The 18,431-nt window shown below is 44.2% G+C and overlaps 1 protein-coding gene across 1 annotated transcript; it reads left to right on the plus strand.

Annotated features, from left to right (window-relative positions):
* Positions 1–1,897: 1,897 nt before the first annotated feature.
* Positions 1,898–18,281, plus strand: PLOD1 (procollagen-lysine,2-oxoglutarate 5-dioxygenase 1; the record flags this gene model as incomplete). Its single annotated transcript, XM_083876791.1, has 19 exons — positions 1,898–1,979; positions 5,826–5,917; positions 6,397–6,533; positions 7,316–7,479; positions 7,678–7,790; positions 9,152–9,215; positions 10,288–10,385; positions 10,717–10,818; positions 10,919–11,050; positions 11,330–11,451; positions 12,110–12,214; positions 12,667–12,792; positions 13,605–13,746; positions 14,246–14,359; positions 14,635–14,700; positions 15,020–15,124; positions 15,505–15,651; positions 16,020–16,145; positions 16,824–18,281. The coding sequence occupies 19 exons, from the start codon at positions 1,898–1,900 to the stop codon at positions 16,977–16,979; spliced, it is 2,193 nt and encodes a 730-aa protein (XP_083732917.1). The 3' UTR covers positions 16,980–18,281.
* Between the last annotated feature and the right edge of the window lie 150 nt (positions 18,282–18,431).

Raw genomic sequence — 18,431 nt, forward strand, 5'->3', positions numbered from 1 at the left:
CTGGGATCCCAAAACTGAGTCAGATCCCATTCCTGGCCGCTTTCAGCGGTGTCTCAGCTCTGAGGCTGCTGTAAGGGCAGAGCTCCCACCCTTCCAGCTTTCAGGAAGTCTCTGCTGTGCACGTGTAGCACGTAGTCCCTGGAACATCTGCACCGGCAGCTGGATCTGGTTAAGGCCAGGCAGGGGCTGCAGGCTGTGCACAGACACACACCGACAGGGGAAATGTGCCCGCTGCGTTGGCAGAGCTGCAGAGCACAAAGCTGTCAAACAGACACAGCCTGGGTACAGGAGCATAAACAATGAGGCATTCATGATTTCCAGGGTGCAAAAGCGCTTTTGTTTTAGTCTGGAGAGATTTAAATTCATTAAAATGAGAAACTTGCGATTTTAAAAGTCCGTGTTGAGTTGCAGCTCTCGGTCTGAGGTCTGAAGGTGGAGGACTGAACATTTTGCTGTGGCTCCTGCCTTAAACTGTTGAAGCTGCTACAGATTTATCATGGGCCTGATTTGTCTGGGCCTGCAAAGTACTGAAGAAATAATGAAAGTATGTTCTCTTTCTAATTTAAGGAAACTGGCAGTTTTGCAAAAGGAAGTTTTCTGAAATCACCATCTCAGAACTAGTATTTCTTTGGGTTGTTGCCAGGAATGCTCATTGCTTGAGCATGAAGATGTTCTGATTGCTGGTAATTATGAGGGAATTCCTGTATTGGGGGGCAGGAATGGAAGGAAAAGTGCTTTGAACACACTCAGGAGTATTCTCAGTGAACAAACAAACAGTAATGGGGATTCTTTGGGATTATGGTGTTATAGATAGTGGAGAATATCAGTTACCTACAGTGTGACCCTTCTGTTGTGCTGGGTTTTTTCTCTGATTTTTTTTTTTTTTTTTTTTTTTTTTTTTTTTTTTTTTTTTTTTTTTTTTTTACCTGAACTCTGTTCTATCTGTGATTTCTGTTAAACAGGTGATTTACTGACAGGCCTCACACAGGATCTGGGTCAGTGGTAGTGCCTCATCTGGTGGTGTCCTGCAGGTTCTAAAGGGTTTCCTTACATTTAAATCTTACATTCACTGCAGTATAGAAGTGACCACAAAGCAAATGTTAATTTTTAAAAATGTAAATTTCTAAGACAGGATTATTTTGCTTGTTCTCAAAGGCAGAATGAAATGGAAAAAGATGCCTGGATAAGTGAGCAGGGCTACAGCAAGAAAATCCAGCACCAGGCCACAGAAATTAATGTAAGACTTAAAGATGTGTATATGGCCAGAGAAAACCAGTTAGTACAGGGAAAAAAATTAAAAACAAAACACTGCAGATTTTGTGTTCACCAAGGAAATATAGGAGGTGACAGGTGGGAGGAAGGTATGAAGAAGGTATTTAATAAGGCTTCCAGTTTCTCGAGCTGTGCATAACATCATAATCCATTTCTGCTTGCTTTTTATACATAAATATCCCATAAGTGTCAGCCAGCTGCACCCACCAGTAGCCGAATCTGGCCAGACAGTGACTCCTCTCCTCCTACACCAGCGTTTGCTCAGTGCCTGTCTGTCCCTGTGCACATCCCCTGCCCGGTGTCCCAGGGCCGCGGTGCCCCGCGGGCAAAGCCGGGACCAAACCCCCGAGCTCCTCGGTGTTTCCCCGCTCTCCTGCCCCCTGTCGCGGCCCGGCCCCGGTGCCCGCCCGCCTCTCGCGGGGGCCGGGGCAGCCCGGGAGGAGGAGGAGGAGGAGGAGGAGGAGGAGGAGGAGCCATCGCCTCCCGTTTCCTCCGCCCGTTCCCGCGGGCGGGTCTGGTGCGTGGCACAGCTCCGGCAGCCCCGGGGCCCCCGCTCCGTCCCGCGGGCATCGCTCCCGCTCCGTGCCAGCTCCCGGACCGCGGGCCCGGCGGGAAGTCGGTCTCCATGGTGCCTCCGGCCGTGCCGCTGCTCTGGGCGGTGCTGGCGCTGCTCGGGCCGGGCGGTGGCCGTGCCGCCCCGCAGGAAGGTAAGGGGGGATTGCTCGGGGGGCGCGGGGAGCCGGCGGTGGGGCTGATGGACGGGCACAGCCGCCCCCGGTGCTGCTACCGGTCTCTCCCTCCTGGGCTCGCCCCCGAGCATTGCCCGAGCCCAGGGCAGAGCGTGAGCCTTTGGGCGGCACTTCGGGCAGCTCACAGCTCGGAGTTTCGTGAGACAACATCATTTCATCCCGGTGGAGGACTCTCGGTCCCCCGGGTTGCATCCCACCTGGGTCAGCCCCTCCTTGGCTCTTGGACTTTGGCAGTTCAAGAATTAGGTAAAGGGGAGAGCGTTTGATCCCAGACTGGTCGCACTGTGACTCAGGGATGCTCCTAAAATAGCATCAGTCTGTCCCCCTGTAAACAGTCGGTAGAAGCTCTGGAGTTGTTGGTAGAACAGCAGGGGGTTAGGGCAGTTCAGAATGTCAGCAACAATGACAAAGTGGTTCATACACTGTCACTCTGCCAAGAAGTTTGGATAATTATCTCTGTCTTCATTAGAGAAGTGGCAATTAGGAGGAGATTTAATCTTGTTACATAGAATATTTCCCTTCACAGTGTGATTCTGGTATAAGTACATTTATTATATATGTACATTACTTCATAGAGTTGGTGTGTATCTATGGGGGTGTTTGGCTATAGTGGCATAATTAAAACAAAGAATCTCTGTGCTATCCTGCCTTCCTGGCACACCCCAACTCTTCCATGGTTTTAGTAAGGTTTTAGAGTGCACTAAAGATGTAATACAGGGCTGGGAGAGGGAATGAGGTAAATTGGTTAAGAAGAAGGATTTGGAATTAGCTGCTTTCAGAATCCATCATTTATGGCATGGCTCAAAGAGAAAATGCCTCATCTTTCCTGTGTCTTCAGCTTCCCCAGAGTAATGTGAGAGTAACGATACCTGTCCTCTGTCTTGGATGTTCTTTTAGATCTCTGCAAAAGCTCTCAGCATAGTTATTTGTAGTTGATATATTTTTTAAGAAATTTCTGTAAATGTAATACAAAGATTGTATTATCCACTGTTAAATTATGCAGGTTTTTTTTCTATTTGATCTCCATATTAATGGTGTTTTCTTAGACACTAACGTAACAGGAAGTGGTACAGTAAGATTTCCCAAATCATAGCCTAGGGATAAATTAATTCCTTGTCCTAAAATGCTGCAGCTGCAGCTGTGCTTTCCCTGTAGACTTATGGCAGAAGTAAATAACGTCAATTTTTTTCTTTTGTTACTGAACTCATCTGGTCTCTGATTTTTATTCCTTATAAAAACTCAGAAGTTTACTGAATAATTTCATTGTGATCTTGGTATCAGGGTTACCATTCCAGTGCTTTGTTCTTACAGAATCCTTTTCATCTATAGAGCTCTAAAATCTTCACAGAAGTGGTAAATGTTCTCTTTTATCATTCTGCAGATAGAAAAACAGGGATAGCAGGATTGGCTCCTTGTCACATAGCAGAACCAGCAGTACAGTCCAGCTCCCCTGGTTCTCAGTTCAGTGCTTGCTTTGTTAACCACCCTGTGTTTGTGTTTTGCAGCCATGCCACTATTAAATGTATTTATACAATTCCCAATTGTCAGTGTGGCCCAGGGAGCCTTTGGGCCCAGGGGGCCCAGCTTGGCAGAACAGGCTGCATTTCTACATATGGAAATTTGCTGTGATATAGGAAACAGGGAAGCATCAATCTGTTCAGGTTGTTTTGAGAATATTGCATGTGATACTGAAAGTAAGAGGGTTTACTGCTCTGTCCTTGAAAGTACCTGTCAGCTGCATCAGTGTTCAGCAAAATCTTTGGGAAAGAGAAGGAAGGGTTAAAGCAGAAGGAGCGGAGGCAACATAGCTCAGCACAAACTTCCAGTGCTGGGCTGAAGGAATGTCTCCTGGGAAGAAAAGCTCTCGCTACTGCAGAGAGTTCTTGGAACAGAAACTGAGCTTAGTGTCTCTCAGTGTCCTACCCCACAGGGAATCTGTAACCTGGAATTCTGCTGGGGACGAGAGTGGTCTTTGTGCTGGTTTCTCATGCTCCTCTGAGTTCACAGACTGTATGGGGAGAACTTTTCTGTCTCAGAAATAAGACACCGCTTCCTGTTCTGTGTGAGCCTTTAGCGCTCATCCTGTCCAGAAAACTTTTGGCAGTCAAGTCATAAACAGTGTGTGGCTTTCTTGGGGTGGCAGCATGAAAATGAATTAGTGATTTATTCAATGCGAGATGCCTGAGGTTTTGGGCTGAAATAACTACATAGCAGTCAGGATCCACCTTTCCTTTCCTTTCCTTTCCTTTCCTTTTCCTTTTCCTTTTCCTTTTCCTTTTCCTTTTCCTTTTCCTTTTCCTTTTCCTTTTCCTTTTCCTTTTCCTTTTCCTTTTCCTTTTCCTTTCCTTTTCCTTTCCTTTCCTTCTCTTATCATTATCATACGTTTTCTCCTGTTGCGTACTAGAATTTGAGGGTTATCTACATTCCTCTCTGGCAAACCCATGTTTGTCCCCCTCTTCCTTGGCAGTATGATCCTCACCTTCTCAGAAACCAGAGCTCTCTTATAAAGTTGCTGTGACTTTCTGTGTGCCATCATATAACTAGAAACTTTAATGGCTTTAACATATTCCCTGAGGACATACATATTTTACTCATTTGTTTGCTCCCTCTGACTGGGCTGGACACAAGACACTGGAGTGTGCTGGAGGTGCTAGATTAGGAATGCACTTTATATGTCTAAAAACCTGCCCTTAAAAACTGCACCTATATGGGATTCATATTCTTTTATTTATCACTTTGTGCACATGTCTAATAAATACAATTAAACCTGACCTATTGATTTTTCTCAATCTCTCCTCTCTTTCTTATTCTGATGCAGGTAAAGGATTTGAGGAATTTCTTTGGGATTATCTTCTTTCTTCCTAACTTGGAGTCTTACACTTACTTTTTTACTTTTGCTGCCTTTGTCTGGTACATCTAAAACTCCAGCTTCTAGATCCTTCTTCTCTAAGACCAGACAGAATATCAGTTTCACAGGTACATGAGAGAGATACATCTGGTACACCCATCAAAAGAAATCCTTGTTCCAAAAGAAGCCTGCTGAGGCCAAGAAAATGTGCTTTCAGTTTTTCCTGGTATTTTCTGATGTTTAAATCGGATGGGCAGATTTGCATTTCAGCATTGTTGCCAGAGCCTATACAAATTCCTACTTCAGCAAAATTGTTAAGGTGAAGTGTGACTTTTCATCATTGCAATGAGGAAACCAGAACTTCCAGATAAAAATCATATTCCAGGGTACCGCAGAGAAATTTTGAAAGAGAGCTTCAGGATTTAGTTTTGTCATTTTTAAGGGACTGGAAATGAAAAGCAAGTTTGGGAGGAGAATGTAAATGAAAGTTATAGCACAATTAAATTCACATTGAATATGTATGAAAAACTGGAAAATGCCTCAGGAATGCAGTAGAATGTTGAAGCAGCCATGGAGAGGGAATAATAACATTTAATCTAATTTTGGTTTTCCCTACATCCAGTCAATGCTGAGTGACAAAAAAGCAGCTCTGTGGGGAACAGAAAGTCAAAACTGCATTAAATGGATGACTTCCAAATGGGCATTTTGTAATAGTTCTATTTTTTATCTTCAAGTTTAATTTCCTTTGTACTCTGTGTGAGAGAAGACAATTGCAGCTTTTACTAGCAGGGCAAAACACCCACTTAATACATTTTATTTTCTTTTTTTAGCTCAGGCAATAAAATCGTATCTTTACATAATCTCTCATTTTATACCCACAATCAAGTTGGGCGTGGAACAGCAGGTTGTGGAAACAATACAAGTTGAGTATTTCTTGTGCTTTCCCCTGTGTGCAGAAAAACTGCTGGTTCTGACTGTTGCCACCAAGCAGACTGAAGGATTCCAGCGCTTCAGAAGATCAGCCCAGTTCTTCAACTACAAAGTCCAGGTGATGTCTAGCAGCTTCCATGGTCAAAGGGAATTTCAAATTGTGAAATGGATAAGATTTAGCCCCACAGTGATTAAATAAAAGCTCAAGAGAGGACACACACATGCTCAGCTGGCTGAGAAGTACCGTGACTGGGTCATTTCTGCAGTGTCCTGAGTGCTCCCTTGGGATGAGATCCATAACTCCTGCTCAAGGGAGCCTCATGGCACTTTTCCATTGCACTGCCAAGACACACAGTACAGAGTGTGCTTCTGTCCCTGTGCTAGAGTGTTTTGTCACTGTGCTATGCTGTGACACTGACTGTCCAGCCCAGAGACTGGATCAAAGGCTGTCTAGTCCATTTGTCCTGGGGCTGTTATTTTTGCTGTGATTTGCACTGGGAGTTATCAGGGCCAGTAAGTTTGTGGGTTCTGGCTCTTTCCTGTGAGCCTTGCCAAGAAAGTGCCCTGTGGAGGTGACCCTGTGCCTGTGCTGTGCAGGTGCTGGGGCTGGATGAGGAGTGGCAGGGTGGAGATGACCAGCAGCCAGCTGGAGGGGGGCAGAAGGTCCGTCTCCTGAAGTCAGCTCTGAAGCAGTATGCGGATAAAGAGGACTTGATCATCCTTTTCATAGAAAGGTAATGGTTGCAAAGAATTTGCCAGGAACTGAATCTTATGGCTGTTTGGATAGGTTCTCACTGAGAAGAAATGAACTGTGAAATCAATTGCTTTTGAAAAGTGTGTCCAGATATCTTTTTTTTTTTCTTTTTCCCTGAACGCTCTATAGTTTCCTAGGAATCACTCAGAGCTGCATCCGTGGCAGTTGGGAAGGTCTGGTCAGAATAGACTGATGCCAATTCCTGCATGAAGTTGATAGTGTTGCAACTGGTTCTGCCACGGTGGAATTTGGCTACCTCTATTTGCAGAGAATGAGCAGACAATTGCTGTGGAATTGGGCAGGCCTTTCTTACCAGAGTTATTTGTTCTATAAGGTGAAGCAGGCTGCAGCACATCCTTGAGAGCCAAGAATTAGTCTGCCGGAGAAGTGAAGAGAGAAAAGGAGGAGTTGGAGTCTCAGTGTCTTTTCATATGCCCAGCATATGGAATATGCACAGGATATTCTTAGTTGGAAGGGACCCACAAGGATCATTGAGTCCAACTCTTAAATTAATAATCCATACAGGGATTGAACCCACAACCTCAGTGAAATTAGCACCATGCTCTAACCAACTGAGCTAATTTCAGGGTCATACAAATAGGACTAAACTGTATTTAGTTGCATTACAAAAAATGTAATACTGTTAAACAGAACTAAAAGAAAGGAATTCCCAAGGAATTAGCTGTTTCTAGAAGCTTTTCTCACTATCATGTTTTTCTGACTCCATTCCTCTTGTCCTTTTTTGCCTGTCTCTTTCTCTAGCTATGATGTTCTCTTTGCTTCGGGCCCCACAGAACTGCTGAAGAAGTTCAAACAAGCCAAGAGCAAGGTGGTTTTCTCAGCAGAGAATTACATCTATCCCGACAGAAAGTTGGAAGCCAAGTATCCTCAGGTGCGAGATGGAAAGCGCTTCCTGGGTTCTGGAGGTGAGACACTGAGCTTGCTTTCAGCTTTCTCCTCCTATTTGGCCTCTGGGAGAAGTGGCAAAGCAAACTGAAAGTTGATGAGTCTGCAGCAACACAGGGTGTAGTGAGATTTCGTGTTAGAGTGAAAGGACATGTATACAGGAGTACTTCCGCTTTTTGGTCATCTAGGTTGAAACCTTCTCATACTTATTCCCACAGGCTTCATAGGTTATGCTCCAAACCTGAAGAAGCTTGTGGAGGAGTGGAAAGGACAGGATGATGACAGTGACCAGCTCTTCTATACAAATATCTTCTTGGATCCAGAAAAAAGAGTAGGTGTATCTAGATTCTGGGTTTCTGAAAATTTGCATTCTAGCCAGTACCTCCCTTTTATGCTATTAGCGTGTTTTATATTTTATATTTAATATTTTATACATATTTTTATATTTTATTTATATAAAATGTGAATGGGAAGAGAGATGTCTGAAAACAAGTTTTACTTGAGGCTCATACCACTATCTGTAGGTGCTGGTATTGAAGCCATTGAGTGTGGAGGAACTAACCAGCCTCTTCCCAGGGGATGTGAAACTACAGAGCGCAGTGCTGACTTGGAGATATCCAACCTAGCACTGAAGTACATTTTAGGAAAATGCCATGTAACATCCTACAGAAGCCTGGAATGGGCCCTGGAAGCAGCACTGCAATTCCAGCACTGTATGGTGCAGTGAGCAGACCATCCAGCCCACGGGTCATTCTGGTTCTGCTGTCCCTGCCCAGTTGTGCATTACAGAGGCCAGTCTGTCCCTGGGGACACACCAAATGCATGGAGGACTCAAACTGTACCAGCAATTTACAAATAAAGAGGAAACATTTGAAATAGGGAACTGCTATCAGACTAATTAGAGAGAGTTGCAGTTTTTTACCAGCAGGGCTGGTAGAAAATTTAGGACAGCTGGACTTTTTTAGTTCCCCAAATCTGAGAATGGGCCTGTGGTACTTTAACATGAACAGTCTATTTAATGTTCTCATCTGCAGTTCTGGCCCTGTGCCATGCAAGGCCTGAGTAATTCCCCTCACTTGGCACTCAGACAGTGGATGTTAGCACCCTGCTGTCCTTTCCAGTAATCAGTCTTAATAGATGCCTGCAGGGAAACAGAATTCTGTTAAATCAGAGCTGCATTTTAGTCCAACTCAGAGTGTGCCTTGCAGCAGGGTATAAAAACAAAGATTGCACAATCTGATCTTGCACTTTACTGTCCTCTGGTTTGACACCGGTGCCTGGGGCAATGCTTGGAGTCACACTTGGCCTTGGATAGAAGGCAAGAAACTTTTCACAGCAGATGTTTTTTCTATCTGGGCATTATATGTGTTGTGGGGTTTATGACTGTGTGTAAGTCCACTTCATTCATATCATGCAGATTTTTTGACACACCCACAGCAGCTTTAAAAGGGAAATAGAGGGAGTTTGAATAGTTTTGCCTAATAGAATGTATTTAACTTGTTCTAGAAAATGGTGAATTGTCCCAGATTTGAATGAAATATGATTATCTGGGAATGTTTTAGGCTTCAGTTAGGAGAGTTTGTAAATGACTATAAGAATGGGATATATCTTCACTGAGCATAGGGCCTGTTGCATGTAAAGAACGGATGTCTTTTTGTTCTAATTAAGGTTATTTATCTGATTTTTTTAAAGGAAAGTATCAACATCAGTCTAGACCACAGAAGCCGGATCTTCCAAAACCTAAATGGAGCATTAGGTGAGATGGAAGAAGGAAGCTCACTTCTCCTTGGAATGCAACTTGCATGTTGACACCACAAATAGTTATGGCTGAAGGGACTGTATTTCAGAAATGGCTGTCCCGACAGAAAAAGCTTTAGTAAAAGTCTCTGCCAAAGTTCTGGGATTTGTTTGCAATTCCATTGTGACCAACTATGCTCTCATTGCAATTCCTTTTCCACTTCAGGGAATGCAGGTCAGGTTTTTCATCTCACACCTCCTTGGCACTTTGATCTCCAGGCATGTTGGATTGCATTAGCCTTGGGGATTGGAACTGGGAGGGACTTCCAGTGCAAGTAATAACACAGAGCCCTGCCCAGGGCTTGCCTGTCTTTCCGCTTCAGAGCCGTGCAGGAATGCCATGGGAGGTGAGAGGCAGCCAGATATGCCTGTGAGCACTCACTGACTGTACCAGGCTTCTGACCTGACCTGCTGATGGATTTAGCTAGTCCTGGCAAGAGAGACTCACTCTCCTGTCCATGCTGCCTAATGTTTTCAGTCTTGCTCCATTTCCATCTTTATTCTGGTCAAGTAAAAAGTGATAATGGCAGTGTAGTTTTTGGCTCCTGTGCTAATTATATCAACGACAGACTGCAGCTTGTATCTGTGCTAGTCTTTTTTCCAAAGGCTTTTGTGTGGTTGTGTTGAGGCAACATCCTGGAGGATGGACTTTTGTGAGGGGTGATAAAGAGGGACATCAGATGCATAGAACACTTAGGTGAGAAGGAGTCTTCTCATCAATAGCTGTCCCTGTCATCAGTAGCTATTCCTCACTGCACAGTTTGTCAATGCCAGTTTTGAAAGAATCTTTCAGTATGGCTTCTGCCAATTTCCAGTCATTGTCCAGCTTCCCAGCCATCCTCCTGTTACTTCACAGGATCATTCTGAATATTTTTTTCTCCTTTAAAGATTTGGTCTGTAGCCCTTAAACTACTTGTGCACGGTTGTCCGTTGTCTACACTTTCACCTTTCAGCAGTTCTTCTGTATAAATGAGGCATTATGCTTCTAATTATTAATAAAAGCTTTTAACATGATGACAATGTCATTTCAGATGAGATAGTTCTGAAGTTTGAAAACTCACGAGTGAGAGCAAGAAACTTGTTATATGACACTCTGCCTGTGGTGATCCATGGAAATGGACCCACCAAGGTAAGTGGAGTGTCCTGAGAGAAAGATTTGGTCTGTGTTTATTGCAAAGTGACCCTTTAGGCTCCATGGGTCAGGTTACTACTTCCACATATACTGACTTTCCCTATGTGCATTTACATTTGAGAAACAATAAGCAGTCCAGGCCCATAGCAGCAAGATGGATTTGGCTCAAAGACCTACATGTAGTTGGACCCTCAGGCTATTAATGCTTCTCAGATTCTTTAGTTCACAGAGAAGGTAAACAAAGTTGAAATGTGATCCCACAGTGGGGCTGCACACAAAGAAACTCCCCTACTCTGTAATGCATAATCTGGCAAATTGCCTTTTTCAGCTGCAGCTGAACTACCTGGGAAACTACATTCCTCAAATATGGACATTTGAGACTGGCTGCACGGTGTGTGATGAAGGTCTGCGAAGTCTCGTGGGGTTTAAGGTAAGGCTGCTTTGTCTATTCAAAGCTCTCAAAACACAATTGTTATGTGTCTGTTGTGAAACATGACTCACCAGTTCTCTCCTCCTGTTCCTGAATGCAGGATGAGGCATTGCCAATGATTCTGATTGGCATTTTCATCGAGCAGCCCACCCCGTTCCTCTCCCAGTTTTTCGTGCGGCTTCGGAACCTTCATTACCCAAAGCAGCGGATCCAGCTCTTCATTCACAACCATGTAAGTGAAGGTGGCTTGTGATGGTCTTAGCAAATGTGGGGAAAATGTAGACCTCATCCTCTACTCTAGGCACTTTTGCAGCCTTGGGCTAGACTTCCAGGCTGTGTAATCCAGTACTTATCTGCAATGGCACCCATAAGATCACATACTTATCTGCAGTGACACCCATCTGGCTGTAAACATGTGGAAGTGGGCTCAAGAGCTGCTCATTTTCAAGAACAGGAGGCTGAGTGGCCTGGATAAGCCCATCTTACCTGCTTTCCCTTACTTTTGGAATAGGAGGAACATCACCTGATGGAGGTAGACACTTTTGTAGAAGAGCATGGCAAAGAATATCTCGCTGTCAAAGTGATCGGACCAGATGATGAAGTGGAGAATGCTGAGGCACGTAACCTGGGCATGTAAGTGAAGACACCATAAATGATAGCCAGCAGAGACAGCCCATGTCCAAACTAAGACATTTATTTTTTCTGAGGATCATCCCTGTCAAGAGATTGCTCTTCTTTTTCCAGTCACCCTTTCAGTTTTTCTAGCATTAACTCTGATGACCTTATAAATTGGGAAAAAAATAAACTTCCATACCAGCTCACTTTGTCCAGTTTCAGAAACGAAGTTTTCACTGCTTCTTTGGTCTGACAGAAGGATAATCCTTTATCTCCCACCCTCATCTGTATACCCAGCCACAGAGCACAAAGGATATGCTCCTATATCTCTGAAGAGGAGGACTGTTGTAGCAAAACTAAGAACTAGTGAGAGAGAATCTTCCTGTCTGGAGGTTTGAGCTCAGGTGTGGATTTGGACCAGCTGTAAATGGGAACCTTTTCAGTTTGAGCTGAGGAAACAGTTTGTTAAATGTGATTTTGGCTGTGTCTCAGTATGTGCTATTGGATACTGAATCTGATGTGCTTGTCGCTGTGCTGGCCCTCTGGGTTGTTACATTAAACCAAACTTCTCTGAGCACCCAGAAGACCTTTAGACTACAAAGTGAAGGAATTCTTGGTACTCTGTCCTTTGTCTTCCTCTGGTTTAGTATGTGACTTTCCTTTTCTTTGGCTGTAGGGATTTGTGCAGGAAAGATCCTGACTGTGACTATTATTTTAGCCTGGATGCTGAGGTAGTTCTGAAGAACACAGAGACTCTGAGGATCCTGATTGAACAGAACAAGTGAGTTCTTTGGTCTAAGCAATGCTTACTGGTCATCTCACATGAGGAATTCAGTGCACATCCCTGAGATGTGTAGGAAACCAGGAGAGCTGTGCCAGAGATGGGATGTTAGCCAAACACCTCTTACGTGGTTTCCTTTTTTTTTTTTTTTCACTGTAGTTGTAATCCTTGGATTTTAGGTAGGGGATGTAAATCATCCTTAGCTTTGTTTTTACATAGTCACTAGAACAAGTTTGATTTTAGCAGACCTGGTACAGGGTGCATTTAGAGAGGAGATTGGGACCATATTTACCCTTTCTTATGTGGCATTTCATTCCAAGAGAGTTAACAAAACAGCAACTCCGTAAGTGAGGGAGGAAATTGCTCTGACAGTACTGTGGTTTGTAAATATTTTTCTTTTCTTCCTGTGGTAACATCCTATCCTGCAATTCCTTTTTCTTTCCTGCTTGCAGGCTGGTGATTGCCCCCCTGGTGAGCCGCCATGAGAAGCTGTGGTCAAATTTCTGGGGAGCACTGAGCCCTGATGGATACTATGCCCGCTCAGAAGATTATGTGGATATTGTTCAAAGGCGGAGAGTGTGAGTGTGCAAAGAGAGATTTTCACTGATATAACCCCTCAAATGTAAAGCTTGCTGCAGCACATCATCATCAAACTACTGTCAAAGAACCAGAGAGTGCAAATGTCTTTGTGTCTAGGAATGGAAAAGAAGTCTCTGCTCCCATTTGGAAGCTGCTTTATGTTCTCCCTTTAGCAGAGACAACATACTTGGGGCAGATTTTCTTATGATCAGAGTAAGGGTTTGAGAGTGCTGACTGCTGAAATCATCTCATCTTACTCATGTCATGTTTTCCCACCTGGGGATTATAGTTAGTGTGATCCTTAAAATCCTGTAAAGTGCTGTTTAATCTCTGTCAGGTAAATCTTCAGGAAATACCAGGTGATCCTTGAATTGAAGATTCACAAAATAGAACTGTTGATTCATTCATATTCTTGATGGACCCACTTTTTTATAGCCATTCTATGTACAATAAATGCTGGAAATCAGCTTATGCACTTTTGGCTGGTTCAGTTTCTTTAAATCACTGGAAAAAATATGTTGATCTCTCTGGGAAGAGATTCAAGCCATTAATTACGTCCCTAGCAAAAGCACACAATAGCAATTAATTCTTTCACAGTGGACTAGCATTTGTGCAGCTTAAAAGCTGTGGGCAATATCAGTGATTTTTCTGGAATGCCAATCTCTATTGGTATGGTTTCTCCCTCTTGTCCTGAGTTGGCTCATTTAGGCAAACCTGGCTGATGCTGCAGTGCTGCCTCTCATCCTGTCAAGTCCAGCAGTATCTGTCTTAGCTTTATTTCAAGTCTCACTTTCCTTCTGCTGTGTTTCAGTGGGCTCTGGAATGTCCCCTACATCAGCAGTGTTTACATGGTGAAAGGCAAGGCCCTGCGCTCGGAGCTGGAGCAGGCAGACCTGTTCCACACTGGGAAGCTGGACGCTGACATGGCTTTCTGCCACAACGTTCGCAGTCAGGTCAGTCAAGGGGAGAGGCTGCCAGGGGAGAGCTGCGTGCCAGGGTGAAGGGGATGGGATTAAGGAGTTTCAAGGCATTCAGCTCTGCCAGGGCAGGGATAGGGTGAGCTGGTACTGGTCAGTACAGTGCAGACTTTAGAACAGCGTGGGATTTCTCTCCTGCTGTGAAACCACGTGCAGCCATGGACCACTAAACCTGGATAACGTTTTGGTTCTTGAGCCTTTTCAGGACTGCTCTAAATGGGATTGACAGGGTAAGAAGGAAGACCCTAAACTCACAGCTGCTGCTCTCCTCTGCTTCCAGCCCTGGCTGACAGGACACAGAATTATTCTCTCTTCCTGTAACCTTTCAGAGTTTCTCATTTCCAGGGTGGAAATAAAACTGAAAACCCACAAGAGAAAGAATGAGTAAATGAACAGCTTGGAGAACTGTCTAGTGCTTGGTTTCACAGTGGCTCTCATAAATACAAGGCCTTTATTATTTTTCTCTGTCCTGCAGGGAGTCTTTATGTACCTGACAAACCAGCATCAGTTTGGCCACATACTGTCCCTGGAGAATTACCAGACAAGTCACCTCCACAATGACCTCTGGCAAATATTCAGCAATCCTGAGGTGAGATAACCTTCATACTCAGAAGACACAGCAATGTGGGAAGACCTGATATTAGCTTCACCACTACAGGAGGCCCAGGCTTTGTAATAATGGTGTCTCTCATGTGGGATGAGGAGCACAGGCACACAATTTAAAGAGAACATGTTTCTGGGGTTCATAACATATGGATCTGCAAAGCTTGTGAAATAACTGCTTGCATGAGTGCCTGGCCTTTTATTACCTCTTTAAGCAGGGGCCCCACAGCAATTACTAGTTTGTTTATCTTCTAATTGCAGGACTGGAGAGAAAAGTACATCCATGAAAACTACACAGCAGCTCTGAAAGGGAAATTGGTAGAAATGGTAAGAAAACTCTTATCTATCAGAATGGGAGGTGAGCTTTAGGACAATGCTTTATCAACATTATTGTAATTCTCAGGAATAAGCAGTTGAGCACAAGAAACATGACCTGGAAAGTGCTTTTAGAGCCAAATCATTCTCCTAGAAGTGTATCTCCAGCTCTCTTAAGTGGAAGTGGGGCACATAAATCAGAAGACAAATTTCTGTCCTCAGTATTTTAGTTTCCTTGCACTTACTCAGTCTACACTCAGTTTAGCCTTACTTCTTTTGCCTCAAGCACGTGTCCTTGTTTCTGCTGTTCTCACCTGTCTGCTATCTGCAGCCCTGCCCAGATGTTTACTGGTTCCCCATATTCACTGACACTGCCTGTGATGAGCTGGTGGAAGAAATGGAGCATTATGGCCAGTGGTCCACAGGTGACAACACGGTAAGTAAAAGCAGGAGCTCTTTTGAGTTCTAGGCCTCACCATTTTCTGTGTATATCTGGTGATAGCAGTGCCTCCTGTGGGAAGGCATTAGATCCTTAATTAAATCAGAAAAGTAGAGACACTAATTGAATTTTGTTCCTGATTAACTCTGATTTTTCCCTGAGTCCTCTTTAGTGTCCTCCGAACTTCCAGTGTTTGGCTTCTCTGATGGTAATATTGTTTCCTTTAGGGTTGAATTATGGTTTGAAATGAGCTTTCCATCCTGAAAATTTTGATAAACAAACTTAATATTTATTTGTAGTTACCAGGAACAAATACTTTTCATTCCTGAACTCCAAGGTTCCCATCCTTATGAATATTTCTGTTGATTCTATTTCAGGACAGCAGAATACAAGGAGGATATGAGAATGTCCCAACTATTGACATACACATGAACCAAATTGGCTTTGAAAGAGAATGGTATAAATTTCTTCTGGACTATATTGCACCCATCACAGAGAAACTGTACCCAGGATACTACACCAAGGTATGTCCACCTTAACAGCAAAACTCATGGTCAGCTCAGCACCTCCTCCAGTTGCAGCTTTGTGACAAGACTGCCAGAATCTTCCAGTAATACATATACTATTACTGTATCTTCCAGCCATACACACACTATTACTATATCCTCCAGTAATACACACACTATTTCCCAGTACAGAGGAAGAGACCCTGCACTGTGACATAAAGTACGTGCATTAGGAAACACGCAATTTCTCAGCGACCTTCTGCCTGATTGTTGCCTTTCTCCTTTAGCAGTGGGATGCAATTGCAGTGTCACACCCTGCTCTGCAGCTCAGAAGCCACAGAGCACTGTAGCCCTCTAACAGAGTGCACTTTGTTCTCCTCTCTCAGACCCAGTTTGAACTGGCCTTTGTGGTTCGCTACAAACCTGACGAGCAGCCGTCCCTCGTGCCCCACCACGACGCCTCCACCTTCACCATCAACATTGCCTTGAACAGAGTTGGCATCGACTATGAGGTGAGTGTCTGCCAGGGGGTCAGGAGTGCAGCACAGCACCTGGAGCAGCTGGTAACCCTTCCTTGATCCACACGGGGCTGCTTTGCACTAAGGATTACAATTAATAACTGGCTCAGGGTAGGAAAGAGATTTTTAACGCATCAGAATGATGCCTTAAGCTTAAGTTTTCATATTTACAGGTTCTGTGCTGCCTAGGGATGTAGTTCTGAGCCTCATATTAAGTGCCAGTAAGCTGTCTTCACAGAGAGCATAGACAAAACAAAATCCTGCTGGAGACCAAGGACACCTTTCAGGCCCAAAAGCATAAACAACGATGTGCTGTAGGGAGAAACAAGAGGGATGGGACCTCACAACCTGAAACTGTAATTGAACAATTAAATCCCAATATGCAAATGAACCAAAACTTATAAAAAGTGTAAGATCTTGTGACCAGGGAGCCATTTTTTTTCTGTGACTATTCTTGGTCCACTCTGGGTGCAGCCTTGGTTGGGCTCCTTTCAATAAATACCTACTTTATTCACTAGCTCTGTCCAGTCTCTGTTCCAGGTCAGCCATCCAAGGCACTAAGAACACAGGAGATTCCCCAAGCTTCTGTGATTCAGAAGCACAGTCAGAAGGCAGGAACACCTTCCCTGAGGTGCCTTTCCCAAGCTGACGTGTCCCTTGTGTCCCCGCCAGGGCGGAGGTTGCCGCTTCCTGCGCTACAACTGCTCCATCCGGGCTCCGAGGAAAGGCTGGAGCCTGATGCACCCGGGACGCCTGACCCACTACCACGAGGGTCTGCCCACCACCAAAGGAACCCGTTACATTGCAGTGTCCTTTCTGGACCCCTAGAGTTCTGCCTCCCAGGAAGGACCTTTCCTTGGCCCTGCTGACTTTGAGTGGAAACAGGGAATGCTGCTGAGAGTTTCTAAGGCTGTTGTTCAAAGATATTTTGGATTTGATTTTTTTAATATGATTTTTAATATGAGTTTTAATGATGTTCTAAGACTCCACTACTGGAAGATCTCCCTCTCTGATTTACTGCAGGTAATATCTAGGAATATTGCTGTAGAAGTCCAAAGGAGATTTTGTGCCTTCATTTTTGATTCTGTTCCTCATCCACTGTTTCTTGAAAGTGCCATTTACTTGAACTGTCATCAGTGATTGATTGGCTTTTAAAAATGCTTTTCTGGACTGGAAATCCAGCTTTTTGGAGGCAAGTTGCAATCTGGAAGCCTGTTTTCATCCACAGCATCCATATGGGACTGGATGTTAGACAATAATTCCTGGACATTATTCCAAATATAAACCAATCAGGGAGCTGACTCCAGGAGTCAAAGTTAAGTGTCACACCAAATGAAACTGAGTTGGAAGAGCCTGAAGATCATCTGATTCCTTACCTCTTTGCTGTCCTTGCAAGCAAATCACAAAGTTCAAAGCAGCAGCAGTGGCAGCATAGGTGCTTCTGGTTAGCTCAAAGAAGGTCCTCTGATGATGCTTTACCTCTGGGATTAGACTGAAGAGATAAAAGACCCCCCTACCTTCTGTTTCTCCAGCTAAGATCAGCACACATACCCACAAATTCAGACCATGTCAGTATGTAGATTAAATCTAAGAAAGGGAAGGCTGGGAACAGCTACATCAGCCAGGGGATCTTCACTGCAGAATTGTCTCTGTCCTATACCATGTTATGGTAGTCAAGAGCTCTGATCAGTCTCTGGATAACAACCCAGAGGTCCCAATGGTCTTTGGTGGCCTCATTCCATTTGTCAGAAATTGTTTTAATGGTTTTCTTTGATGGCCCATTCACATTAGATGGAAAGAGCTGTTCTCTGGCTCTTAGAGGAAATAATTTTTCAGTGTTTCTATTATTTGAGATTGAAAACCAAAACACTCCATTGCAGAAACTTCTCCAGTGGGGTCAAGGCTGATAGAAATGAGTGGCTGGGAAGTGCTGAGAGATTGTGGTGAACCAGTGGGTGTAAAAATATGTCTAGACTAGACCTGGGGTTAGAGATGGAAGGGGCAGAAACCTTTCCTGCCTGTGCGACACCAGCTCTGCCTATCAGACACTATTATGCCAGACTAGCGTGTTCCACAAGCAATAAATTCATAGATTGTCCTTAGGAAAAAAAGAATAAAATCTGCCTTTTAGTTGCCTGTCTCCAGCTTCTGCTGCCTGGTATCAGGGTAGAGCCCTTCTCCTGGGCTGGCTCACTCTGATGGGGCAGAATAGCTTTAGCCATGTAAGTTCTGGCAGGAGCTGTACACAGTTGGGATGTGCCTGAGGAAGGGGATATTCTT

The sequence above is a fragment of the Zosterops lateralis genome, assembly GCF_965231275.1.
Source record: "Zosterops lateralis genome assembly, chromosome: 22".
NCBI classification, from domain to species: domain Eukaryota; kingdom Metazoa; phylum Chordata; class Aves; order Passeriformes; family Zosteropidae; genus Zosterops; species Zosterops lateralis.